Here is a 27,620-nt window from a genome sequence, read left to right as displayed (position 1 = left end):
TGACAGCTCAGAGCCTGGAGCCTGCTTAGAATTCTATATCTCCCTCTCTCTCTGTCCCTCCCTCAGCTTGTGCTCTCTCTCTCTCTCTCTCTCTCTCTCTCTCTCTCAAAAATAAATAAACATTAAAAACATTTTTTTAATTATACTCTTGCCTCCTTTGTTGTGAGTTAATTGACTGTGTATGTATGGGTTTGTTTCTGGGGTCTCTATTCTGTTCCATTCATCTCTGTGTCTGTTTTTATACCAATACCATACGGCTTACCATAACTTTTTAATATAGTTTGAAATCCGAGTGTGATGCCTCCAGCTTTGTTCTTCTTTCTCGAGATTGCTTTGGCTATTCAGGGTCTTTTGTGACTTCATGCAAATTTTAGGATTGTTTGCTCTATTTCTGTGAAAAATGCAATCGAAATTTTGATAGAGATTGAATTGAATCTGGAGATTATTTTGGGCATTGTGGACATTCTAATAGTATCACTTCTGATCTATGAGCAGGGACTGTCTTTCCATTTATACGTATCTTCTTCAGTTTCTTTCATCGATGTCATACTTTTCAGCACACGGTTCTTTCACCTCCTTGGTTAAGTTTATTCCTAGGTATTTTATTCTTTGTAATGCAGCCTATTACTTCTTGAGTGAAAACAATTTTCTCATTATAGGAATATGTAATCCAAAAAAAATATCTTGAATCTAATTTGGGCTATATTTTATAATTTTAATGTATCATATTTTCATTTTTACTTTCTTTTTGGTCTATAATTTCCATTTTGCTTTATATAGGTAGATGCTCTGATGTTAAGTGCATAAATACTTACAACTGCTAGATCCTCTTGATGAATTAATCCCTTTATCATTATATAATGACCGTGTTTTTCTCTAGATACAGTTTTTGCCTTAAAGTCTATTTTGCCCAATAAAAGTATAGCTGCCCCTGCTCTCTTTTGGTTTCCATTTGCACAGAATAACTTTTACCATTCCTTCACTTTCAGCCTGTGTCTGTCGTTAAAGCTGAATCAATTCCGTTTAGGCAGCATATAGGTGGGTCTTGTTTTTTTCATCTGTTCAGCCACTTTGTGTCTTTTGCTTAGAGAAGTTAATCTATTTACATTGAAAGTAATTATTGAGAGGTTAAGGGCTTAATAATTGACATTTTATTCAGTGTTTCCTGGTTTATAGATCCTTTGTTTCTTTCTTCCTCTCTTGCTGTCTTTGTCATTTGATGCTTTTTCTGTAGCAGTATGTTGATTTCCTTTCTCTTTTGTGTACCTACTGTAGATTTTTGCTTTGTAGTTTCCATGAGGCTTACATAAAACATCTTATAGTTATAACATTCTATTTTAAACTGATTAACAACTTCAATGGCATACAAAGGCCCTATACTTTTACTCTACCCAGGCAAAATCTCTGAGCCAGGTCAGTGTCTCTGAAAGGGTATACGTAAAGTAAAATTTTATCGAATCACGTGTTAAATACATGAAAAACATCTCTTCTCAACTACAGTGTTTTTTAAAGTATTTTTTTAAATGTTTGTTTATTTTTGAGAAAGAGAGAGACAGCACACATGTGCTCATGGGGGGAGAGACAGAGAGAGAATCCCAAGCAGGCTCCTCCCAACGTGGGGCTCAGTCTCACGAACCTGTGAGATCATGACCTGAGCCAAAATCGAGAGTTGGATCCTTAACCAACTGAGCCACCCAGGTGCCCCTCTCGACTAGAGTTTTTAAAACCCTATACCAAATCTAACCAAATCAGAATGTAGGATTGAGGCTTAAGGACACGTGTTTGGAAACTTCTCCATGTATTTTTGATGCACATCCTTGGTTAAGCAACCTGTGTCAGAGAAAGTCACTAAAAAATATTAATCCTCAGAGGGATGTGCTTGTAAAACTTTTGTAAAAGAATTTACCTATTTTCCCCTAGACTGACCCTTGTAAAAATATGCAGTTCCTTATCTGTCTATAATGGGCTATATCCATAACTTCGACAAAGGGTTATTATATTTGTCTGGTTTTATGGTGTCTGTATTACTTTTTTCTCTTGCAGGTGAAAATGAGTTCCTCAGTAAGAAGAAAAGGCAAGCCAGGCAAAGGAGGTGGAAAAGGGTCTTCTAGAGGAGGAAGAGGAGGCAGGAGTCACACTAGTAAATCTCATGGTGGTGGCAGCAGTGGTGGTGGCAGTGCTGGCAACAGAAAGGCCTCGAGTAGAATTTGGGATGACGGTGATGACTTTTGTATCTTCAGTGAATCGAGGCGCACGTTCAGGTCATTATGCCTTTCTCATGTTCAGAGATAGAAACGGTATCAATTTCTAATCTGTGGGACTTATACTCTTGTGTTATTTTTTTTAATTAAAAAGTTGTTTTAAGTTTATTTACTTTGAAAGAGAGAGAGAGAGAGAGCTCACAGGAGGGGCAGAGAGAGAGGAGAGAGAGAGAATCCCAAGCAGTCTCCACACTGTCAGCCCCACGAAGGGCTCGAACTCATGAACTGTGAGGTCATGACCTGAGCTGAAACCAAGAGTCGTCCGCTTAACCGACTGAGCCTCCCAGGTGGCCCTCCTCTTACTTTAAAACCTTGAAGGCCCCCACTTTGTAACCTTTTCTAAAGGCATGATGGCAAGTAACAGCGTTTTTTTTTTGTTTGTTTGTTTTGGAAGGTTGAAATCTGAAGTTAACTTCAACTTACATGACACTGTGAATTGAATGTAATACTGTCATTGAAACTAATGTTACCAGGAAAGCAAATATTGGAAATAGCGAAAGTGATGAAAATGATTTTAAGTATTCCTTACACATTGAAGTTTGAAAATCCCAAAATTCGACGTGACTGTACTCTGTCTTTTTAGTTGATGAGTTATCTATTTTCCAGACATATCAGCCAAATCTTCACTGGTGTTTCAGGTGATGACCAGTGACAGAGTCATATCCAGGCTTCTTTCATATTCAACTTTTAAATAACAAATAAATTCTGATCATTCTAGTGAATATTTAATGAAAGTAAAGATTTTACTACTGCATGTTATGCAGTATAGGTATAGAATTCTCATTGTCTCTTAAACAGTGCTGCAAGCTGTCTACTGGAATTTTTAGAGATTAGCTACTCTCTCTTTCTCTCCCTTTTCTGGGAATAACTCCCAACGAAATATTAGTTAAAAAGGAATATAGGTGGGGCGCCTGGATGGCTCAGTTGGTTGAGCTTCCAACTCTTGACTTCAGCTCAGGTCATGATCCCAGGGTCGTGAGACTGAGCCCTGTGTTGGGCTCCGTGCTGAGCATGGAACCTGCTTAAGATTCTCCCTCTCTCTCTCTCTCATTCTCTCTCTTTCTCTCTCTTTCTCTCTCCCCCTCTGCCCCTCTCCCTCATTCACATGCACTCTCTCTCTAAAATAACAGATAATATTAAAAAGAAAAAAATTAAAATATGTTGTAGAAGAATATTTAATCTTACGAAAATTCCAGTTTTATTTTGATGAGGAAATAAAATAAATTATAAAAGATTATATGTGCTGTATAGTTTCACTTAAAAGTGTATATAAAAAGAATTGATATGAATTACGATGACTTCTGTTTTCTGCTTTTTTCCAGTGAACATGTATTTATTATTTTTTTTTTTGTAATCAGGAAATAACGATAAGGTCAGTAAATATTTCAAAAGTAAGGCCTAATATTCCCGTTGTTTTCAGATTGGGCACCTAAAACAGAATGAAATAAATGCTTTGCGTGTAACATTTCTTTCGAAAGTCTCTACTCTCAACTGCAGCAGGAGTCATCATAGCATTACTTTTTCCAGAGGATTCTTGAGTTAGTGAAACCAGATTTAGTGATTAGGAATCTAACCAGGTTGTTTTTTTTCCCCAGCAGTTGCAAGATAATGAAGTGTGGTAAATACTGTAGAAAAGGGGAAATTCTTCACAGTCATTGTCATCTTTTGTAAAACACTTGACAGTCCAGTCCATGTTGTATCTGTTTGAGGACTGTGAGGAGAGCGTAAGAGTTCTGGTCACAGGTAAATATGTCCTTTGCAGACCTAGCAACAGTAGAAAAGGAGAGGCACGCCCCAAATGGAAGCCCGAAGCCAAAATGCCCCTTCAGACTCTGCATATGACTTCTGAGAATCAAGAGAAAGTGAAAGCTCTTCTCCGAGACCTGCAAGAACAAGATGCAGATGCTGGATCTGAGTGAGTTATTTTATTTGAGTCAATTATTATGTTAAGGAAGATGTATCGGCAGTGGGGGCGGTGGGGGCAGTGGGGGCAGTGGGAACGTCCGTCCGTCCAGTGTGTCTTTGGAGTGCTTTTCAATACTGATCCTATTGTGACAATGTGATTAGTTGAAAGTGAGCCAAAAGCAAAACAAGAATAATTATTCAGCAGCAGTTTTAGAGTGCGTTTGTTTTGCAGTATCTGGGAGCAGTGCAGATTGCCTTTGCGTCTTTTCTTCTGAGGACAATGCTGATATGGATTCAGTAATTGCTTTACTGACAGCCTTCCAAATAAAACCCTGCAGTGAACAAGTAGACGTGTTGTTCGAGGAGCAAATATTGAGTTGATCAGATGAAGTCTTAGGATTACACTTTCTCATGACCATCTGCCTCAGAGAAACAACTTTTAATATTTTGGCTGTTTTTGCTCTGTGATTTCAGTCAAAGAAGTCACTGCATTCCATTCACCAGAACCGGTGGGTGGGTCAGTCAACAGTTCAGCCTCCGTCTTACCTACATATCTCTTACCTGCCTTAGATTTAGGAAAGGTGGTTAGGCAAAGCAAAAAATCAGGGATGGTTTTTATGAATGAGGAGAAAGAGGATGGCCAGGGCTTCTGTGGTTAAGAGTACAGGCTCTGGGGTCACACTGCCTGGGTTAAAATCTCTAGTTGCTCTTTACTGTATAACCTTTGACAATTACTAACCCTCTCTAACTTTTAGTTGATCATCTGAAAAATGGACATCCCAGCAGTATCTGATCGAGGGTTGTGGGGAGATTTTTAAAGAGATAGAACACATACAACACTTAGCATAGAACCTGGCATTAATAAATGCCTGATAAATATTAATTGCCAAGATAGAAGTTAGATCAGTAAAAGTTCAAATCAGTGACTGAAGAATGGTTAGGATCCTGTGTCCTTTGGCTCCCTGAATTAAATTCTTAGACTCTTGCTAAATTTTACTTTGAAGTAAGTGGAACTTTAATACTATGAACATGTTACCTTTGTCAGAAGAGGCATTTCTGGGGAAGAGGAAGATGACGAGCCTGATTGTGATGATGAACAGTACTGGTCTGCTGGCCGAGAAGCTTCCCTTGTTCCCGACTGTGACCCTTTGGAATGTGCTGGCTCAGGCCTAGTGGAGCCTCCTAATCCAGAATTCACAGTCTCAACATTTGCAGTCCAGAAACTTGCCAGGTGATTGCTTTCAACATTTACGGCGGCTGGGGGAGAACTGAAGAAACTGGAATCACATTACAAACCCTACTCCCCCCTCCTGGAAAGCTCTCCTGTTGCAGGGGCTGCTGCGGTGCTGATGTGCCTAATACCCTCTCTTTCAGGACAGGGTGACTAGGGAGGAATCCATGTTACCAGGGATACTTTCTCAAAATGCCAATCCTGCCTATATACAGTTATAACTTCACATGAGCATGTTTAAATGAACTTCACTTCTGTGATTTGAAATTACTCAATATTTTTTGTCATGTTTCACACTTGGTAGGTATGGGTTCAACCCTGAACGCTGTCAGGCAGCCCTGCGGATCTGTGATGGAGATGTGGGGGCATCGCTGGAACATCTGCTCACACAGTGTTTTTCAGAGACATTTGGGGAGAGGATGAAGCTCTCTGAGGCGGTTGCCCATGTGAGTGTGGATGAGTGTGTGGAACAGCGGCAGGAAGAGGCATTTGCTCTGAAGTCAATCTGTGGAGAAAAATTTATCGAAAGAATTCAGAACCGAGTCTGGACCATTGGATTGGAATTGGAGTATTTGACGAGTAAATTCTGCAAATCAAAGCGAAAGGAAAGCACCAAAAATACACAGGAGACTTCACTTGAAATCTGTAAATTTTACCTCAAAGGAAATTGTAAATTTGGATCAAGATGCAAATTCAAACATGAAGTGCCCCCAAATCAAATTGTCGGAAGAGCAGAAAGAATTGTAGATGATTCTCATCTTAATGTTCATGAAGATGCCTCTTTTTTATATGAACTTGAAATTCGATTTTCTAAAGACCACAAATACCCCTATCAAGCTCCCCTTGTGGCATTTTATTCCACCAATGAGAATCTACCTCTGGCTTGTCGTTTACATATCTCTGAGTTTCTTTATGGCAAGGCCTTGACATTTGCAGAAACTTCCGAACCTGTTGTATATTCTTTGATAACCCTTTTAGAGGAAGAATCAGAAATAGTCAATTTACTAACAAATACCCATCACAAATACAGTGTCGCTCCTGTGAACTTTCCGCCAGTATCGTCTGGGACCAGAATAAATAATCCTGTCTGTCGTAAACCAGTGATCCCAAACAATTCTTTCGCTCCAAATCAGACTCCTGAAGGTATGGAAGGCTTTGATTGAGTGGAGGGTTTTGTGGAGGGGGCATTCAGGATGGATTAAGGAAGACCGAGCTTCTGAGGGCTTCTCTAGGATCTCCCAGTGATCTTAGGCCAATCAGTCTCTTCAGTCCAAGGGCAAAAGGGAATGAGAATCCCCTGAACTGTGGCCTGGCTTTAATTGAAAGCCCCAGTTTTGTCACTGTGATTGGGCTGTCTGCATTGAAAGTTTGTAGTGATACAGAAGTTTATTCTACAGTTCGGGGTTGGAAGAACCTTAAAGCATCTTCCCAGAAAATATGTTTGATTTAATCCATTTGGTTTCACATGTTTACTTCTGATGTTTTACATGGAATTACTTTCAACTGAGTTTTTAGAGATATTTCTCTTTCCACAGTATACTAGACCCCCAAAGTCCATTAGTGTTAAGGCTCTTTATGAAGTCCTAAACCCTCAGTTTAAAAAATGTTTGTGGAACCTTCTGGCCTGATCGCTTTGCGGATTTGCCGTACAGATTCGTACACCACAGTTAAACTCCTTTTTCAGAGTTCTTCAAGGAATTCTTATTTGTTGCCATCTTTCTTTGAGAGAAACAAGTTTTCCTGATTTCACAAGAGTTCTTAGGTAAACATCAGTAAGTAGAGAACAATGAAACTGCATTAAGGTGTGGATGGCATACAGTTGGCCAGGTTCACTCACTAGCCACTTGCTGCCAAACAGCAGTTTCTAGTATGTGGGATTCAAAAATATTCCTGGAGAAATGACAGATTGTGTGACAGGGCCTTTTTTTTTTTAAGTAACACCTTTATTGAGATACAATGTACATACTATAAAATTCATTCTTTTAAAGGATACAATCCAGTGGCTTTTTAGTATATTCACAGAGTGGTGCAACCATGACAACTATTTTTTTTTTTTTTAATCTTTATTTTTGAGTGAGAGAGAGACAGAGCGTGAGCGGGGGAGGGGCAGAGAGAGAGGAAGACACAGAATCTGAAGCAGGCTCCAGGCTCTGAGCTGTCAGCACAGAGCCTGATGCGGGGCTCCAACTCAGGAATGGCAGAGCCGAAGTCAGACGCTTAACTGACTGAGCCACCCAGGCGCCCCAACCATGATGACTGTCTAATTCCAGAACATTTTGATCAACCCTAAAAGAAACCCCATACTTACTAGCAGCGAGGGCTCATTTCTCCCTTTTCTCGACCCTTGACAACTATGAATCTACATTCTGTGTCTGTGCATTTGCCCATTCTGTATACTTCCTGGAAATGGAATCATACAATATGTGGCTTTTGTGATCGGCTTCTTTCACTCAGCATAATGTTTTCAAGGTTTGTTCATGTAGGATATATCAGTACTTCATTTTATTGCTGAATAGCACTCCATTATAAGGACATGCCATATTTTGTGTATTGATTTATCATTTGGTAGACATTTGGGTTTCATGTCATAGAATTTTAGGAACACTTGCAAATAGTTGAAACTGTCAGTTAGTTCCTTGAATGTAAAGAGTCTACAGAATTAACAAAGCGTGCCATGATTTTTTTCTTCTTCGGTTTTTTTGTTTTTTTTTTTAATTTTTTTTTTATTTAAATTTTTTTTTTCAACGTTTATTTATTTTTGGGACAGAGAGAGACAGAGCATGAACGGGGGAGGGGCAGAGAGAGAGGGAGACACAGAATCGGAGACAGGCTCCAGGCTCCGAGCCATCAGCCCAGAGCCCGACGCGGGGCTCGAACTCACGGACCGCGAGATCGTGACCTGGCTGAAGTCGGACGCTTAACCGACTGCGCCACCCAGGCGCCCCTCTTCTTCGGTTTTAATTTGGTTTAGCAATAGCCACTTATTCCTAATTAAAGTATATTTGAAGATGCATTTTAAGTTCTTTAGCAGTAGAAGTAGTTGTTTGAAACGAATGAACCTGCTTTATTCAAGCTTTAGCTTTTTCTCCATCTTACGATTTTTTTGTTGTTGTTACTTTGTTAGAGAGTGACTCTCCCCCTTTGCTAAAGAAAGGGTTCCATATGGAAAATGTTTCCTTTTATCCCCTGCAAGTTGAAAAAGAATCAGAACCTGAGGAGGATTCAGAGGAGGATGAAGGTCCTGCACCAGTTATAGTGGAGAATGAGAGCTATGTGAACCTTAAGAAAAAGATTTCCAGAAGATATGACTGGCAGGCAAAATCAGTACATGCTGAAAATGCTAAACTCTGCAAGCAGTTCCGAATCAAACAGGTAGGGTGTTCCCAGAGATTGGCTAGCATTGCCTCCCTACTGTACAGATGAACTGGTTAGGAGTTAGAAAGCCTCGCTACCCTCCCTAGTATGCTTTTGTTTCTCTTTAACTCCGCGTGGTCAGTTTCTGCAAGCCACAGCAAACTTGGGTGCATGTTCTAGATAGTTTTGGAAAATCCAATGGCTGGTGAAAGTGAAATGCACGCATATATACCAAATATCTCAGAATCTTGTGGCTCTGGTACTATGACAGGCAATCTGATAAGTGAAATGAAAATTAGTGCTGTGATTTATGTTAGAAAAAATAGTGGAGAAAGGAGAAGGAGGGACTCTGACTCCATTTGAGAGAATCCTAGGATGAATAACTTGCCTAAGGTCACATAGCTAGCAGGTGGCCACACAAGGGCTTCAAGTTAAATCTCTGTTTCCAAAGTCCATATTGTTTTTATCCCATTCACATGAAGATTGTTTTCAAAGAACCTGTAAGTGAACTGTTAGGGCAGGGTTGGATGTAGGACAAAAACAAGTTGCTTAGCCAGTTTGGGGATTGGATTGGATGCTGTCTAGCAGCATTTCTAATTGTGAAGTTCTGATTCTGATTTTTGACACAGCATAACACTATGGCATACGTAGTGCAATGCCTATAGAACATCAAAATGAATAGAAATTCACACCATAAGTAGTAAGATAGTAAAAACAAAAAATTACATATTCAGTTTGATCAGTTTGTGTTTAGAGGTGATAAATTTATATGATAACATTATATGCAGAAAATGATATGTTAATGTAAATTTCTTGTATTATTCAAAAATATATCTTTAGATTTAACATATGCTACAATGTTTATTGGCCATTGGACGTCAGACTGAGTTACATATATGTGATGCGTGGCCAAAAAGAACCTTTCATGAGTGTTCTTACTATTACTGATTTTAGTAAAAATCTGATAGAACTATGCTATCCAGTGTGGTAGCCCCTGGCCACATGCAGGTGTTTAAATTTAAGTTAATTAAAATTAAATAAAATTAAAAATTCAGTTCCTCAGTAGCACTAACCACATTTCAAATACTCACTAGCCACATGTAGTCAGAGGTTGTTCTTTTGGACAATCCACTACTGGATAGTGCTGGTGCAGAGAATCCTGCTAGGAAGAGCTGGGTAGTGCTAAACAAGAGGCTTATTTCTCTGACAAGATCTTGCAGTTTATTCAGATGTAGGAAAATCACAAGATTTTCCCCCAATCCTAACAAACCTGCAATTTCTGTCTCTGAACAAATTGTTAAAGAAAGAGCAGAAAGGGTGGGTCTAACTATGAGATTCCAACCTGAGATCTTTGTGAAAGATGATTCAAAGTAACGTAACTGATGCCTTATCTTTTATATTATTAGGCTTCCAGACAGTTCCAGGCAATTCTGCAAGAAAGACAATCACTCCCTGCTTGGGAAGAAAAAGAAACCATTCTTAAATTGTTGAGCGATCACCAAGTGCTTGTTATAAGTGGTATGACTGGGTAAGAATGCAATTTATTTGCAATGCAGCTTTCATCCATGAATATGGTATGCACCCTGGTTACCATAACCAGTTCTACTTGTAAAAAAACTAGTAACTGTTGTTATTTGTGCTTTACTTGTCAGATATTAAATAATATTTCACAGAACCTAATTTTACAGATCTTTAGCCAACAGACCCAAATTACAAACAAAAAACAAAAAAACATCTCAGGAATCCATCAAGTAATTTATAGACATTGCACACCTCTTCCCTGAGACAATTTTAAGGTAAAAGGTCTAAATGAAGACTTTTACCAGGCCCATTTTTAAATGTAAAGGATAGTTCTAGAACATTTAACTTAGAAACTTCCATCTGCTAAATTTATTCTGATTTCCTTAGAGCTTTTATTTGTTCTTTTAATAACAACTTAGGGCATATTATTTTTCCTACTTTACCCTTTTTGCATGTTATCCAAATTTATTTAGCAGCGATAGGTTGTAGTCTTAATTTAGTTCTCTATTCAAAAGTATTTAACCTAATAATTACATTCGTGCCCAGACTCACCAATATAGTAGTAATTTGAGATCTTCCAGTTTCTTGGGGTGTCTGGGTGGCTCAGTCAGTTAAGAGTCTGACTCTTGATAGCAGCTCAGGTTGTGATCTTGTGGTCATGGGATTGAGCCCCATGTCGGTTCAGTGTGGAGCCTGCTTGGGATTCTCTCTCCCTCTCCCTATGCCCCTCTCCCCTGCTGGCCCTCTCTTTCTCTCAAAATAAATAAATAAACATTTAAAGAGATCTTCCAGTTTCTTATATTTTTAAGAAAAATTTTTTAATGTTTATTTTTGAGAGAGAGAGAGAGAGGAAGACAGCACAAGAGGGGAGGGAGGCAGAGAGAGAGGGAGACACAGAGTCTGAAGTGGGCTCCAGGCTCTGAGCTGTCAGCACGGAGCCCCATGCGGGGCTCGAACTCACTTAACTGAGATCATGACCTGAGCCAAAGTTGGACGCTCAACCGGCTGAGTCACCCAGGCGCCCCTCAGTTTCATATCTTTTTAACCTCAGTCTACTTGTAGCCAAATCAGTAAGATAATACATAAAAATCATAACATAATACTCCCATTTCTTTAGGATTCAAACATACAGGTCATTTGTAGTGGTGTTTACAGAACTTAATCTAATGTCTGTTCGATTGTCTCAATTTTACAAATGATACTAAATGATTATTTGATTGCCCTGTTAATCTGAGTGCAAATTCCTAGCAATTATGAGCTGTAGGTAACAAGTCAGTAGGTCGGTTTAGAAGATAAATGAAGTGGAACACATTTTATCATAATCAGGTTTCTCACTTTCCTCACTGCACATGATTGTTTTGGGTTTTTGTTTTTTTTAGTTTGGTTTTTGTTTTTTTGGTAACTAGCACTTGAAAACTCTCATATTAGGACTTCTTTGTTTTGACATACAGATGTGGAAAAACCACACAGATTCCTCAGTTTATTCTGGATGATTCTCTGAATGGACCACCTGAGAAGGTGGCCAATATCATCTGTACGCAACCCCGACGAATCTCGGCAATATCTGTTGCTGAACGTGTTGCTAAAGAAAGGACAGAAAGAGTGGGTCTGACTGTGGGGTACCAGATCCGGCTGGAAAGTGTCAAGGTTCGTATGCTCTGCTTGTTTCCTGATAACAGAAATTTAGTTTTCAAGTATAAAGAGTTTTTGGGGTCCGGAGACACATGGGCAATTTGGGATATAGACTTAGGTAGGGCTAAAGACCTTTCAGAAATATTTTGGTATAAACTCTTATTTGGGTGTACTTAATTTCCTCTACCTTTTATTCTGAGGCACCTGGGTGACTCAGTCATTTAAGCATCCCACTCTTGATTTTGGCTCAGGTCGTGATCTCATGGTTCATGGGATTGAGACCTACATCATCAGGCTCTGTGCTGATTGCACGGAGCCTGCTTGGGATTCTCTCTCTCCCTCTCTCACTCTGCTCCTTCCCTGCTTGCCTGCACATGCAAGCACACTTTCCCCCTCTCTCTTTTAAAATAAAAGAAACATTTTTTTTTAAAGGCCTTTTATTCTTTATTGGCAGAAGTGATCTAGTAACTGCTATTTTACTCTTAATCCTGAGACTTAATCCATTTAACCAAATAAGGAACAAAAAAATTTAGAATTGGGTTTATTATTCACTGTTGTTTTTATGTTTTATAATACTTTTTGAATGTTTTTTATGAGGTTTAAACTTAAATTTTTGATATAAAGTAGAAAAGCTTTTACTGTTGTTGCCAGAAAGAAACTATGCATTTAGTGTGGTTTCAGATTAAATGCAACTGCTGACGTTTTCAATATTCTTTGTCCCTATCCATTCAAAATGGCCTTGCCATTTTGGCTTTGAAAGTGTTCCCTGGGGTGCCTGGCTGGCTCAGTCAGTAGAGCATATGACTCTTAAGCTCAGGGTCATGGGTTCAAGCCACGTGGGCTCAGGTTGGATGTGGAGCCTCGTTAAAATAGAAAAGAAAAAAGAAAGAAAGAGTTTCCTTTTTTCAAAAATTCCATGAATGCCTTCTATGCCCTTTTCTGTGTAAGTCCTCAGCCACCAGACTGTTGTACTGCACCACAGGCGTGCTGCTGAGAAGGCTGGAGGGAGACACAGCTCTACAAGGAATCACCCATATCATTGTTGATGAAGTTCATGAGAGGACAGAAGAAAGGTAAAACAAAGATTTTCCAAACAAATAGCCACACACATAAAATGAAGACATGGCTGAAAGAATTTTGTTCTGTTTCCAGTTCAGTTTCACAGAGCTAGAGAGGAAGGCCACAGAGGAGGCCCAAGTTAGAGAAGAGGAACGCTTTCCTGATCTCCAGGGTCTGTAATACTAAAAAGGCTAGGAGGGCATATGTTCATCACTAGAAGAGTCATCCTGTCAGATGGACATCTTCTCCCAGGAGATACTTAACACCTCCTGGGCATCATGCTGAGCTGGGCACTGTACTTAGGAGTAGCAGATGTAAGGCATGCTGTAGTTGATGGATTGGTCAGTATGTCCTTCCTTCTTTGTTCATTTGGTCAGTCATTCAGTCCTGACATTCTTTCATACATTTATTGAGACTGTATTAAGTGCCAAGTGATCTGTTAATTGCTGGGGTTGCTATAGTGAGCAAACATATATGACTCCCCTTTATCTCATTGTCTAGTAGGAAAAACAAATAATGAGCAAATAAATACGTAAACAATTATGAATTGGGGTAAGTACTATGAAGGAATAAACAGGTTGCTGTGTTTGCAGGGGAGAGATCTCTGAGATGGTCAGAGCTGCTATCTCTCAAGAGATGATATTTAAATTAAAAACAAATATGAGAAGGCATCCTGTGTGACAAATGGGGGCAAAGCCACCATTCTCAGATTCTGCAGTGGGAAAGGGTATCATGAGCCCAGAAACTGGAGGAAGCCTGTGCAGCTGGTTGTAGTAAATGAGGGAAAAAGTAGCAGGTAGAAAAGGAAGAAACCAGATCTTCCAGGGGCTTATATACCATGACAATAAAGCATTTAGATTTTATTCTATGAAATTAGAAGTCATTAAAGGGCTGGGATGTAAAATCAAAATTCTGAGTATTTTAAAAGGAAGGGCCTAGTGAATAGATGGCATTAATCATAGTTTGTCATGTGGATCATGTTCTAGAGCAATAAAAAAAAAAGTAGTATGGAAAAAAAAGAATCCCATGAAAATTATTAGACTTTCCCAAAAAGGACTATACTATTATAAGTACCTTGAATGGAAGGAAAATCTAAGTAACTAAAGTTGGCAGATTGCCAGAGAAGCAGAAAATAGCTAATAGCAAAATTTTAAAAAGAAACAAACCAAAAAACATGAAAAGGATTCCCTGCTACTGCTAATAAAAAGTTTTTAAGAACTGAGCAGGGAAGACATAGGACCAGAAGACTATTTGTTCAAAGAAATAAATACACTGATACTCTAGTAAATAAGAAATAACAAGTAATTGGAAACTAAAGAAAAACAGACTTACATATAAAAAGAATAGATCAAAATAAAAAGAAATAATTCCTAGGACATGGCAATAGTAAATTTTAAATGACTATACACAAAACACTGGGAATCTTTGAGGGGCAAATAATTTTTTTGTAGAGACTCCAGAAAACAGTGGGGGGAAAAATAAATGGTAAGTCATTTCATTTTTGCAGGTAAATGTTCAAGTGGACATTTGAAAGAAGAAAATATTTTCACAGAATCACTAATGAACTTGGAGGAGGAAATCAAATATGACATTCTACCAGACTAATAATATTTAAATGTTATATTCTAAAGGTACATTTAAAATTTTAGGGGAAATTATATCCAGTATAATTCTAAATATAAAAAATGGTTTTGGCTTTCATAACATCTATATTTCCACAAACTCAGAGAAACTAGAGCATAGTACTGGATCTGGTTTCTCAATCGTGATCTCAAAAGAGAAAGATTTTTATATAAAACTTAATGACTTGTAGAATATCAACAGTTAAAAATTCAAAATAATACCCGATGAAAGATAAAATTACACTCTGGAGAAGGGAGATTCAGTCATTTACAAATAGCAGCCTTTGGGAAAGGAGTGTACAAATTACAAGAAAAAGGGGAATATTTGCCGGCTCAGATGGAAAAAGAAAAACAAAAAAATAGGAGTAAAATCTAGGACTCAAGATCAGTAAAAATATACATAAGATTAAAGGTTAAATATAGAAAAGTTATAGCTGTGTTTGTTTAAAATTTTTAATAGATTTTCTGACCATAGAGATAACATGATTTTCCTCAATGTTTGGAAAGTATCAAAGAAATGTCAAAAAATATTTTTTGTCCCCTGTATAATAATTACCTGTTACAATTTTGGTCTGTTTTCTTCTGGGAGTATATTAGGAGTTAGGAGAGAGATGTGGTAGAGAGAGATATATGTCTCCACAAACACTAATTAGCTCATGAAATTAAAGAGAACGAAATAGTACAGGAATATGCTCTCATTAAAAATTAAAGCTATACAGGAGGCACCTGGCTGGTTCAGTCAATGGAACATGCAACCCTTGGTCTTGGGGTCGTGAGTTTGAGACTCACATTGGACATGGAGCCTTCTATCTATCTATCTATCTATCTATCTATCTATCTATCCATCTGTCTATCCATCTGTCTATCTATCTATCTACCTACCTATCTATCCATCCAAGCAATACAGATAAAATGAAAGTCTCCCTTAACACTTCCAAAGCATTACCAGTCTCTTCCCCAGAGATAACTGTGGTGATGAGACTAGTGATATGTCCTTTTTATACATTGACATTTATGTCTACTTTGTTAGAAATAGGTACTTTTACTTTCTGACCTGTTTTTCTTATACAACTGATGTGTTCATTTAGTAAGTCAACAGGTTTTTTGAGCAGCTACTATTGTTCCAGACATTGTTCTAGATTATTTTATTAGTAAACAAAATAGACCCAAATCCCTGTCCTCATAGAGCTTCTATTCTGATGGGTGAGCTCAACAATAAGAATGATAAATAAGTAAAATATGTTAAGTGCCAAGAAGAGAAAAGGTGATATGAAATGCAGGGGAGGGGAGCATTTGAATTTTTAAATAGAGTGACTAGGGAAGGCCTGGCTACAAAGGTATCTTTGAGTAAAAACTTGAAGGAAATGAGGGAACTACCTGTGAATGTCTGGGAGAAGCCCATTGCAGGCAGATCAATAACATGTGCAAAAGACCTGAGGTACATGCCTCCAGGACAACAAGGAGGACCATGTGGCTGGAGTGAGTGAATAAGGGGAGAGCAGCCAGAGACAAGTGGTGGTAGGGGCAGAAAATGTCATGTAGGACCTAACTTGTTAGTGAGGATTTTAATAAGTCATCAAAGGATTATGAGCTGAAGACTGGCACAGTAAGAGTTACATTCGAACAGAACCATTGGTCTGCTCTATTGAGAAGAGATTGCAAGGGGATGGGCCAAAGCAGGGAGACCAGTAAGGATGTTGCTTTTGTGCAGTACTTGTTGCAGTACATACTTGGGTTTTTTTCCGAGATGTTTTCATATCAGTATCTAAAGCTCTGTGTTATTTCCTACTGTCTGCCTCATGTTATTCCACAGATTGGGTGATTTCTTTTTAGCCAACCACTTCTTGGTTGATGGACATTCAGGCAGTTGTCATTGTTTTACTATTACGAACAATGTTATTATGAAAATCTTTGTATATTCTTCATTATGTATGTGTAGATATCCGGAAGTAGAATTATCAAATGCAATGATAGATCCTGTTGGTACATTGATTGGTACTACACTGATTTGAGTTTATTTGGTTATTTGAGTTTATATCTTCATAATTTTAGTCTTCACATCTAGGATCATGACATATCTTTCTATAAGATGTAGAGTTTTTTTTTTTTTTCACATAGGTCTACACATTCCTTGCTCAAAATGCATCAAAAGTTAATTCATTTTGGGGCACCTGGGTGGCTCAGTTGGTTAAGCATCTGACTTCAGCTCAGGCCATGATCTCACGGTCCACAGGTTCAAGCCCCACGTCAGGCTCTGTGCTGACAACACGGAGCGTGGAGCCTGCTTTAGATTCTGTGTCTCTGTCTCTCTCTGCCCCTCCCCTGCTCATTCTCTCTCTCTCTCTCTCTCCTCTCTCCCTCCCCCCTCAAAAATAAAATAAACGTTTAAAAAAATAAAGCTAATTCATTTTTATGTATTAAATTTGTTTGATCTTGAGGTGTTTCTTTTATTTCCCTTAGTGACTTCTTGCTGCTAGTCTTGAAGGACATTTTGTTGCAGAGACCAACTCTTCAAGTTATTCTAATGAGTGCAACTTTAAATGCTGAGCTCTTTTCAGAATATTTCAGTTCCTGCCCAATTATTACTATACCAGGTGATTAATATGCATCATTAAATATGCCTTGTTCTGATAAGCAAATATAATTATTTTTAAAGTTCATCTGAGATGTAAAATAACAGGTATTGATATTTTCTCAAGAAGTGATTAGATTTATAACAAATAAAATTAATGACCATATAATGAAATTAATAAAGAAGCAACATTATATCCATTTGCTAAGAGATTTCAGTTTTACATGTGCTTTTGAAAAAAGTCTCAGTTATTAGGATTTCTAGAATTCCGTTGTGTTTAATATTGAGTTAATAGTGGTAATCTGTCATAGAGTTGTCTCTGTGTATAGCAGATTTGTTCACTACAGGATTCTGCTAACTTCCTGGATGTTGGTCCACTCTGGGAGAAAGTGAAGTTGAGTAGTCTGTGTGTTCTGGTGCTTTCACAGTCTCACTGTGGGATTAATTTATCACCTTGGACGTTGCTTTATCCTTCTGCAGTTGATTGTCACAAGAACAATTTATGGACGATTTTGACGAATAATCATACTATTTCTTGTAGTTGTTGAATGTTTAAAAGTCCCCTTGGGGGAGGGGAGGGTGGGAAAAGTGTAACAGGTTTAAAACAAAAAAAGAGGTTAAAAAATGTCCTATTACCAAATGAGCATTTCCACCTATATACTTCTGTTTTTTTATGAGCTGGAATCTATCTATCCCTTCTAATTTCTCTCATCAAAAGCTTTTCTTTTCTTCTGATATGTTTAAGACAACAGAGCAAACACTACCTTAATGTGCCAAGCTTTGTTTTAAGAGAATTTTACATTTGCAAACTATTTATTTCAAGGTAGTTGAACAGGTATCCTGAGTCTTTTATTTTCTTGTCCTTCTAGGTCGTACGTTTCCTGTTGATCAGTTTTTTCTGGAAGATGCAATTGCTGTGACAAGGTAAGGAAGACATTAATTAAGGTTTGGTGAAAGTCTTTGAAAACATTATTTTACCTCAGTGTGCCAACATTTTAATAGACATGTTAGTTTTTCTTCTAATTTTTCCATTTGAGTGTTTGGTTTTCCCTTTTCAGCAAATATTATACAAACCATTTGCAATTCACATCACAGTACACATTGCATGTTAAGAGTACTGACTGGAACTATGTAAACTATGGACTTTGGGTGATCATGATGTACCATTGTAGCTTCATCAGTATAACAGTTATACCACCCTGGTGTTGGGGGGCAGGGGGGGTGGTGTTGATAATGGGGAAGGCTATACGTTTGTGGGAAACAGGGAGTATCAGGAAACCTCTGTACCTTCTGCTCAATATTGCTGTGAACCTAAAACTGTACTGAAGAATGAAGTCTATTGAAAAAATGATGAAGGACAGGGTCACCTGAGTGGCTCAGTCAGTTAGGTATCTGACTTTGGCTCAGGTCATGATCTCATGGTTCATGGGTTCAAGCGCCGCATCAGGCTCTGTGCAGACAGCTTGTAGCCTGGCGCCTGTTTCGGATTCTGTGTCTCCGTCTCTCTCTCTCTGCCCTCCCCTGCTCACGCTCTGTCTCTCTGTCTCTGTCTCTCTCTTTCTCTCTCAAAAATAAATAAACATTAAAAAAATTTTTTTTTTAATGATGAAGGACCAGATATATGGAGAATTTAATATGAAAAAAAGTACCCATTCTGCAGATAAACTGCCAATATTTAAATCCCTCTGCTTACTAACTGTAACATTGATGAGTAGCTTGATCTCTGTGTGACTCAGGTTCATCACAAGTAAAATGGTATATTAATAGCTGCTTCACAGGGTTGTCATGAGGATGGATTAATTAATTCTTAGAGTTAACAGCTGCAGATGCTTAGAACTGTGCCTGGCACCTAACAAATGTTAGCTATCATCATCATCATCATCATCATCCTGCAGTGCTCAGGGAGCTTGCTGTCTAGTGTGAGAGTCAGGATGTCTGCATAATTTCAGTGCTGGGTAAAAAATGGCCATTTCCATTGGATACAAACATATTTCTCTCCTTTGAAAGCCCTGATTCCTCTTCCTACTCTTTGACCATGAAACCACCACCCGCCCCCCCCCATGGTTTTATCCTTGCACTATTCCTTCTCACCATTAAACTCTTTTGTCCCTCTGTTAGACTCATGTGATTTCAGATGTCACCTCTGTGCCAAGAATTTCCAAATCAGTATCTTTGTTCCTGACCTCTGAGCTCCAGAAAGAAAATGCCCTTGCAGTCTGGCACCGAAAACTCAGTTCAGAATTTTTCTCCTACTCCCTGCTCCTTCCCTTTCTAATAAGACCTACTTCTAATTCTCTATTTATTTAATGGTACAGTTTTCTCAAGCGAAAAACCCCAAAACAGTGGCTCTCAAACTTTTGCGTGCAATAAGCCTATGTAGGGAACTTATTAAATAAATTGTTATGTAGGGGCCCTACCCCATTTCTGCTGTGAATCTCTGGGGAAATTAACGTGTTAACTAGTTTACCTGTCTTTATTCTCTCACTTTCTCAAACTCACTGCCTCCAGAATTACCTTGAAACAGAACCAAAAACATTCTAGTGTGTTCCCTACCAGAAATAGGACACAGGCCAGCAGAACCCTGGACTGGCAAAAGAGAAGCACATGAATGGGGCAGAGACAGAGCAACACTCTGCTGATCGGAAAACATAAATAGGTGAATATTTTCATTCCTCACCAACAGACCTACATACTAACAGCCCCATCCCTTTGTTTAACTTCCTCAGGTACGTGCTGCAGGATGGGAGCCCTTATCTGCGCTCCATGAAACAGATGTCAAAGGAGAAGCTTAAAGCGAGGCGCAGCAGAACTGCGTTTGAAGAAGTAGAGGAAGACCTGAGGCTCTCCCTTCACCTCCAGCACCAGGATTCTGTCAGAGATGCAGTGCCAGACCAACAGTTGGATTTCAAGCAGCTCCTGGCCCGCTATAAAGGTAATGTGTTTCCTGGGGGAATATTACGGTTATGTCACAGGGAACCAGTTTCCCCCCGCCGCCCCCCACCGTGATCCAGAGGAAGAAAAACGTGGCTCTTGTTTCACAGCTACATTGTCTTTAATGCATCAGAACAACCTTAAACTTGGAAAAAAATAGCAGTTTCAACATATATTAGATGTAATTGTTATTATATTTACATATAGGTATTTTCTGATTATAAAAGAAATGTTTATTATAGAAAAATTGGGAAGTAGTGAAATACAAGTATATTCCTTAGTATTTTGTAACTTTTTATTTTGATATGATTGCAAATTCATAATAAAAGCTGGCAGGACCATACAATGAACTCTCATATATCCTTTACCCCAGCTCACCAATTATTATTTTGCTTCATTTCCTTTATCATTTGCACCGTGCACACGTTATATATTTTTCTCTTGAACCTTTTGAATAGGTTGCAGATATCATGTCCTTTAATCCCTCGTATATGAGTACATATTTCTTTCTCTTTTTTCTTTTTTAATGTTTATTTACGTATTTTGAGAGAGAAAAAGAGAGAGCACATGCGCGCCTGCAAGCAGGGGAGGATCAGAGAAAGGAGAGAGAGAACCCCAAGCAGGCTCTGCACTGTCAGCACAGAGCCTGATGCAGGGCTCAAACCCATGAACTGGGAGATCATGATCTGAGCTGAAGTCAAGAACGGACATATGTATTTCTTAAGACCATAAGCACAGGACATGATCAAAATGAAGACATTTAACTGATATAATACTATTATTTAATCCATAGTCACTATTCTAATTTGCCAATTATCTCAAAAATGTCCTTTATTGCTATTTTTTTCTGGCCCAGAATCCAACCCACAATTATGTATTGCATTCATTGTTGTGTGTCTTTAGTTTCTTTTGATCTGGAAAAACTCCTCAGCCTTTATTTTTCTTTTAAGATCTTGACATTTTTTAGGAGTTTGGGCCAGTTATTTTCTAAAATATCCCTTCATTCAGATTTGTCTAATGTTTCCCCATGATTAAATTTAGGTTAGAAAACCCAACCTTTTGGGTTTCATTTTTGGTTAGAAAACCACAGAAACAATGTTGAGTCCTTTTTGGTACATCGTATCAGGAGGCATATGACATTGGTTTGTCCCTTTATTGGCAGTGTTGTTTTTGATCACTTGGTTAAGGAGATGCTGGCTACGTGTCTCCCCTGTGTAGGTCACTGTTTGTTCCCTTTATAGTTAATAAGTCATTTGTGGAGAGATATTTGAAGACTTTTTAAATAGCCTCTAAAATCCTCAAAATGTCATCCACTAGTTTTAGCATTACTCACAGGCTTTCAAATAGCGTCTTTTGTGGGTCCATCCTATACTGAGCATTTCTTTATGTGTTCGTAGCTGATCCCTCCTCCTATGCCAGGTCCCACCTAACTGTTCTTTGTTCCTAGATAGTCTTCTGTGCATATGAGCAGGGCTAAACACACAGACACTGCAACATTACTACTGTTGCTTTCTTCCTTAAAGCCTAGACCAGAGACATGTCTCAACTGCCCTCCCTGCTCTTTTCCCTGGACTGCCACCCCAACTCCTCTAGCCCTTCCAAAAAAACAAAAGTGCTTACCTTTCAAGGAGTAAGAGCCTGCATCCCCCTGTTCTATAGGAGAAGAAGCAAATGAGTTTTCCTTTTTCTCCTCCTGTCGAAGACTATCTTCCCAGTCCTGCGTGGGGAGTGGTAATCATCCAGGAATTAGGGGATTAGCTATTATTCCGCTGTTCAGAAAGATACGCATAGCTCCTAAATATTTCACTTAATCTTCCCAACATCCTGAGAAGTAAGGTTGAGTGTATGAACTTGCATCATACAGACCTGGGTTCAACTTGCTCCCTCAGAATTCCTCAAGCAAGTCCCTTGTCCTCTCTGTACCTCAGTTTCCTAATCTATAAAATGGAGTTGTTTAGGGAGTTAAATGAGATAATACAAATCCACAGCACGGTGCCCATCTAGTCAATACACATTAGTAATTTTAACTGAAATATGTCTGAGTCAAAAGCTTGTGTTCCTTCTGTACATCATACCAGCTGATAATTCCCATTTCCTTATTCTATTAAATTATGGAACAGGAAAACCCCTTTGGTTTCTCTTTTGAAATTTCGGAATTTTCTTTAAAAATTATGATGGGATCTAAGCCAGGCCTTTCCAATTTCAAGCACACAGTTTACCAAAGTTCAGAAAGCACTTTTGAGAATTCCTTTCTGGGGTGCCTGGGTGGCACAGTCGGTTAAGCGTCCGACTTCAGCCAGGTCGCGATCTCGCGGTCCGTGACTTCGAGCCCCGCGTCAGGCTCTGGGCTGATGGCTCAGAGCCTGGAGCCTGTTTCCGGTTCTGTGTCTCCCTCTCTCTCTGCCCCTACCCCGTTCATGCTCTGTCTCTCTCTGTCCCAAAAATAAATAAAAACGTTGAAAAAAAAATTTAAAAATAAATAAATAAATAAATAAATAAATAAATAAATAGATAAATAAAATCTAGTTTGTCTGATAAAAAAAAAAGAGAATTCCTTTCTGAGGGGGGAGGAGGATAGAAGATTTGGGGTCATGAAACCCGGCTCTGTCACTAACTTCTCTTTCCCTATAACAAAAAGACTAAATCTGGTTGATCTCAAGACTCTCTCATTTTTCAGAAAATCAAAATAATGTTTCTGAGGTCAACTCTTAAAACTTTTTCTAGTTAAAAAAATAATCAGTCCTTTTAAGTAGTAAAAACTGCCCAACTATAAAAACTTTCTTTTATTTATTATTTCTTTAATTTCTTTTATTACATTTATTTATTTTTGATAGAGAGACAGAGCACAAGTGGGGGAGGGGCAGAGAGAGAAGGAGACACAGAATACGAAGCAGGCTCCAGGCTCCGAGCAAGAATTCAGCACAGAGCCTGACGCGGGGTTTGAACCCACAAACTGTGAGATCATGACCTGAGCCAAAGTCAGACACTTAACCAACTGGGCCACTGAGGTGCCCCTTTGCTTTTATTTTTTTTTAATTTTGTTTTGTTTTGTTTTGTTGGTTTTTTTTTAATTTTTTGTTTTTCCAACGTTTATTTATTTTTGGGACAGAGAGAGGCAGAGCATGAACAGGGGAGGGGCAGAGAGAGGGAGACACAGAATCGGAAACAGGCTCCAGGCTCTGAGCCATCAGCCCAGAGCCCGACGCGGGGCTCGAACTCACGGACCGCGAGATCGTGACCTGGCTGAAGTCGGACGCTTAACCGACTGCGCCACCCAGGCGCCCCAATTTTGTTTTGTTTTTAATTTTTGGGAAAGACAGAGAGAGTGCAAGCAGGGGAGGGGCAGAGAGAGAGGAAGAGTCTCAAGCGGGATTCCTGCTGTCAGGGCAGAGCCCGACACGGGCTCGAACTCCTGAAACTGTGAGATCATGACCTGAACCCAAATCAAGAGTCAGATGCTTAACCAACTGAGCCTCCAAGGAGCCCCTGAAAAAATTTGTTTAATGTTTATTTTTGGGGAGGGGGGCAGAGAGAGAGGGAGACAGAGGATCTGAAGCAGGCTGTGTGCGGTCAGTGAAGAGCCTGATGCAGGGATGAACCCACGGACCACGAGAAACCAAGAGTGGGACACCTTCACCGCCTGAGCCACCCAGGTGCCCCTAAAAATTTTTTTAAAAAACGATTTCACTTCTCTTTTTTTCTGTTAACTGATCTTTTCTCCTTTTTGAAAAAAAAGTCTAGCTTTTTGGGGGCACCTGGACAGTTCAGAGGGTTAAGCATTCAACTCTTGACCTCAGCTCAGGTCTTGATCTCAGGGTCATGAGTTCAAGCCCTGCACTGGGCTCCATGCTGAGCATGAAGCTTACTTAAAAAAAAAAGAAAAGTCAAGTCTAGCTTTTTGGAATCTTGACAGATAAAAATGATTCCTTCTCTGCCTTCCACACCCCACCACACCCTTATTTATATAACCTGTTTCTTTCTTTCATTTTTGACCCACACAGGCTCCACACTGTAGAACAACATTGTTTAGAAACTGCTTTTGCCCCTTTTCAAACTTTTTAGCCTAATATAGGAAACTTCTCTTCCATGATTCTACCTGCAGCTATTTTGTTCTAGTTAGACTATATTTAGGGTGATGGGCTATTAAGAGGACCCAAGAAGAAAGGCCAGTAGTCTTTAGAGAGTTAGACTCCCAAGAATATGCTATTTGTTTTTATTTTTTATTTATTTATTTATATATTTTTTCAACGTTTATTTATTTTTGGGACAGAGACAGAGCATGAACGGGGGAGGGGCAGAGAGAGAGAGGGAGACACAGAATCAGAAACAGGCTCCAGGCTCTGAGCCATCAGCCATCAGCCCAGAGCCTGACGCGGGGCTCGAACTCCCGGACCGCGAGATCGTGACCTGGTTGAAGTCGGACGCTTAACCGACTGCGCCACCCAGGCACCCCAATGCTATTTGTTTTTAAAAGAGCCCAAGCTTATAGCTCTTATAGCCCAAGCACAAAGAACTGTGTCTTTCACTAGGCCTCAGATAGATTCGGAGGAGACTAGAAACCCTTAAACTAGAAGTCTGAGGATAGCCTTCAGGAGTTGTTAGTGAAGCCATTAAAATCACATGTATTTTTCAGGGAAGATCCAAAACTTGTGTGGGGCATGTGGGTGGCTCAGTCGGTTAAGCTTCAGGCTATTGATTTCGGTTAAGTCATGATCTCATGGTTCGAGGGTTCAAGCCCTGTGCTGGGCTCTGCATGGCTGGTGCAGAGCCTGCTTTGGATTCTGTCTCTCCCTCTCTCTCTGCCCCTTCCCTGCTCACACTCTCTCTCAAAATAAACTTTGGGGGGCGCCTGGGTGGCGCAGTCGGTTAAGCGTCCGACTTCAGCCAGGTCACGATCTCGCGGTCCGGGAGTTCGAGCCCCGCGTCGGGCTCTGGGCTGATGGCTCGGAGCCTGGAGCCTGTTTCCCATTCTGTGTCTCCCTCTCTCTCTGCCCCTCCCCCGTTCATGCTCTGTCTCTCTCTATCCCAAAAATAAATAAACATTGAAAAAAAAAATTTTTTTAAATAAAAAAATAAAAAAAATAAACTTTGGGTGGGGGCGGGAAAGAGTCACTATTGTGAGGATGTCAGTGAAAGCTTTGGTCTCTGTTGATTTCCCTGGATTACTATTGCCTGGACTTCCATCTGATCTGACTCATGACTTGATTGAATCTAGGAGGGGTATCTAAAGTGTATTTGTCTTTGAATTTTGTTTCTGGTATTTAAATGGTCACTAAGTGTGTGATGGCTAAAGCGGGGAGGAAGAAAGGAAACAGCAGCCTATCTGAGCCTTTCCAGCAGGGTCAGGAGCCTGTTCTTTGGGTCCTTGTTCAAGCAAAAAGTTCTCCTAGTAAACGTGTGCTTTCTGAGCAACTGAAAGAAACCAGGTCATTTCAGTGCATCAGTGTGAACATCTGTGTTGGCAATTCAAGGTGAGACCCACCTAGTTCACAGGCATCGCTGTCTTTAATAAGGTTTAGTTATCCTTCTGATTTTTACCTTTCTTTCAGGGGTTAGCAAATCAGTCATCAAAACTATGTCCATCATGGATTTCGAAAAGGTTAATCTGGAATTAATAGAGGCCTTGTTAGAGTGGATCGTGGATGGAAAGCACTCCTACCCTCCAGGTAATCGCTTCTTCATTTGTGTGGGAGATGGCAAAAGGAAGGCGGCTCACTTAGATGATGGGTGCTGTGGGAGCGACCTCCCTTCCTGGAGTCGTCACCCCCACCCTCACTTTTTCACTGACAGTTGTATGTAAAGTTGCTTATTAGGCTTTTCAGGGGGGAGGATTTTACCTTTTACTTTTCGAGGTTCACCTGCAGCTTTCAGTCAGCACTCTTTTGTTCCCGCCGGGCAAAAAGATGTTAACAACACAAAATCCACAAGGAGGAAGTTTGAAAAGAAGGCCTGGGTGGTCCACATATTAAACACCTAGCCCCAGGCTAAATGGGAGTCTGGTAATGAGTGTTTGATGCACATGAAAGTCATAGGGCAGGGGGGTTAAGAGAACAGGCTTTCGAGTCTGATAAAGTCCTAGCTCTGCTACTCAGGAACTGTGTAGTCGCAGGTAGAGAGCCCTTATCTTTGCTATACCTCAGCTTCCTTGTTTGTGAAATGAAGACATTATAATAAGTCCTCTGACGTGAAGATATTTTGAGGATTAAAAGAAACCATTGTACGGGGTCCCTGGCTCCTGGCTGGCTCAGTCAGTGGAGCACAGGACTCTTGATCTCAGGGCTGTGAGTTCAAGCCTCACACTGGGAGTAGAGACTACTTAAAGATAAAATCTTTAAAAAAAAAGAAAAAGAAAGGAAGAAAGAAAGAAAGAAAGAAACCATATGTAAAGCACTTGGCGCAGTGCCTGGCATGCAGTTAATGCCCATCGATACTCCGCCTAAAAACGATACCGTTGCGATGATAACATATTTTGTCATTATTATTCCTATGATCGTTGCTACTACTGTGACACAGAGCAACAACTACTTTCCCCTTACTCGCCGTCGTCCGATCCCAATGGCCTTCTTAAGCTCACTGGGCAGACCCTCATCCCCCAAATCTTCTCGTAACTGAATCCGTCACATCATTCAGGTTTCTGCCAAACATTTTCTCTTCAGAGGAGTCTTCTCTGAACTCTTACTCTATCGTGATATCCAAAAGTGATTTTCATTTTCATCGTAGCACCACGCACTATCCAGAAGCATAGTTCTGCTTACTGACGGTCTCCTTCAATAGCATGTAAACTGCTCAAGAATGTGGATTTATCAGGCACCACTGTGTTCCTCAGACCCTAGGGCAGTACCTGGAATATTTGCTGCCTGAATAGATGCAGCCATTGTTGCGTGATCATAAGTTGAACGACAGATCAAACACTTACCTCATGTGCTCGCTGCACAGCGCTTAAGAGAAATGGGAGTGGCTGTCCGCCACCGCTTAGACTTTAATCATTACGTGATATTTCCTGAAGAGACGTATGAGCCACGCAAAAGGATTGAAGTACCTTGTTGTCATCTCGGGCGGGTAGTCCGTGTTTGCTAACGCATTATCACTGGTCTACATATCTTGTTTCATCCCAAAAGAAAAGACTATTATTGAAAAAAATCAGGTATAGCGGACAAAAGAACTGCTAGAAAATTACCTAATTCAAAGCAGAGTAGATGTAGTGAGTGGGGGCGCTGACATATTTGTGAATGTTAAAGGGACACCTCTTCCCTGGCTCAGTGGGAAGAGCATATATGACTCTTGATTTCGGGGTCTTGAGTTTAAGCCCCACATTGAGTATAGAGCTTACTTAAAAAAAAAAAAAAAAAAAGATACCGCTGATACAAATGGCCAAGCTGTGAGGGCAGAGCACATCAGGAGGCACATAAAAATATGGAGAGGAGCACCTGGGTGGCTTAGTCAGTCAAGTGTCTGACTCTTGATTTCGGTTCAGGTCATGATCCCAGGGTTGTGGGATCAAGCACTACATCGGGCTCCGCACTAAGCATGAA

General features: G+C 39.8%; 1 protein-coding gene across 4 annotated transcripts in view; it reads left to right on the top strand.

The window, feature by feature from the left end:
- Positions 1-27,620, top strand: part of DHX57 (DExH-box helicase 57) — a 55,420-nt gene that overhangs the window by 7,049 nt on the left and 20,751 nt on the right. For 3 of the 4 annotated variants that reach the window (XM_040496563.1, XM_040496564.1, XM_040496565.1), the window contains exons 2-13: positions 2,044-2,261; positions 4,024-4,176; positions 5,212-5,397; positions 5,702-6,540; positions 8,522-8,769; positions 10,158-10,279; positions 11,724-11,919; positions 12,853-12,977; positions 17,046-17,179; positions 18,027-18,081; positions 19,884-20,089; positions 25,638-25,754. In XM_040496563.1, the coding sequence (XP_040352497.1) occupies positions 2,050-2,261; positions 4,024-4,176; positions 5,212-5,397; positions 5,702-6,540; positions 8,522-8,769; positions 10,158-10,279; positions 11,724-11,919; positions 12,853-12,977; positions 17,046-17,179; positions 18,027-18,081; positions 19,884-20,089; positions 25,638-25,754 (2,593 nt within the window). In that variant the 5' untranslated portion in view covers positions 2,044-2,049. The remainder of the gene's footprint in view (positions 1-2,043; positions 2,262-4,023; positions 4,177-5,211; positions 5,398-5,701; positions 6,541-8,521; positions 8,770-10,157; positions 10,280-11,723; positions 11,920-12,852; positions 12,978-17,045; positions 17,180-18,026; positions 18,082-19,883; positions 20,090-25,637; positions 25,755-27,620) is intronic. The other variant, XM_040496566.1, reaches the window with a different exon arrangement.

The sequence above is a fragment of the Herpailurus yagouaroundi genome, unplaced genomic scaffold (genome assembly GCF_014898765.1).
Source record: "Herpailurus yagouaroundi ecotype Mexico unplaced genomic scaffold, PumYag 188, whole genome shotgun sequence".
In the NCBI taxonomy this organism is placed as follows: domain Eukaryota; kingdom Metazoa; phylum Chordata; class Mammalia; order Carnivora; family Felidae; genus Herpailurus; species Herpailurus yagouaroundi.
Note: the sequence above shows the minus strand (reverse complement) of the source record. Positions and strands in the feature narration are given on the sequence as shown.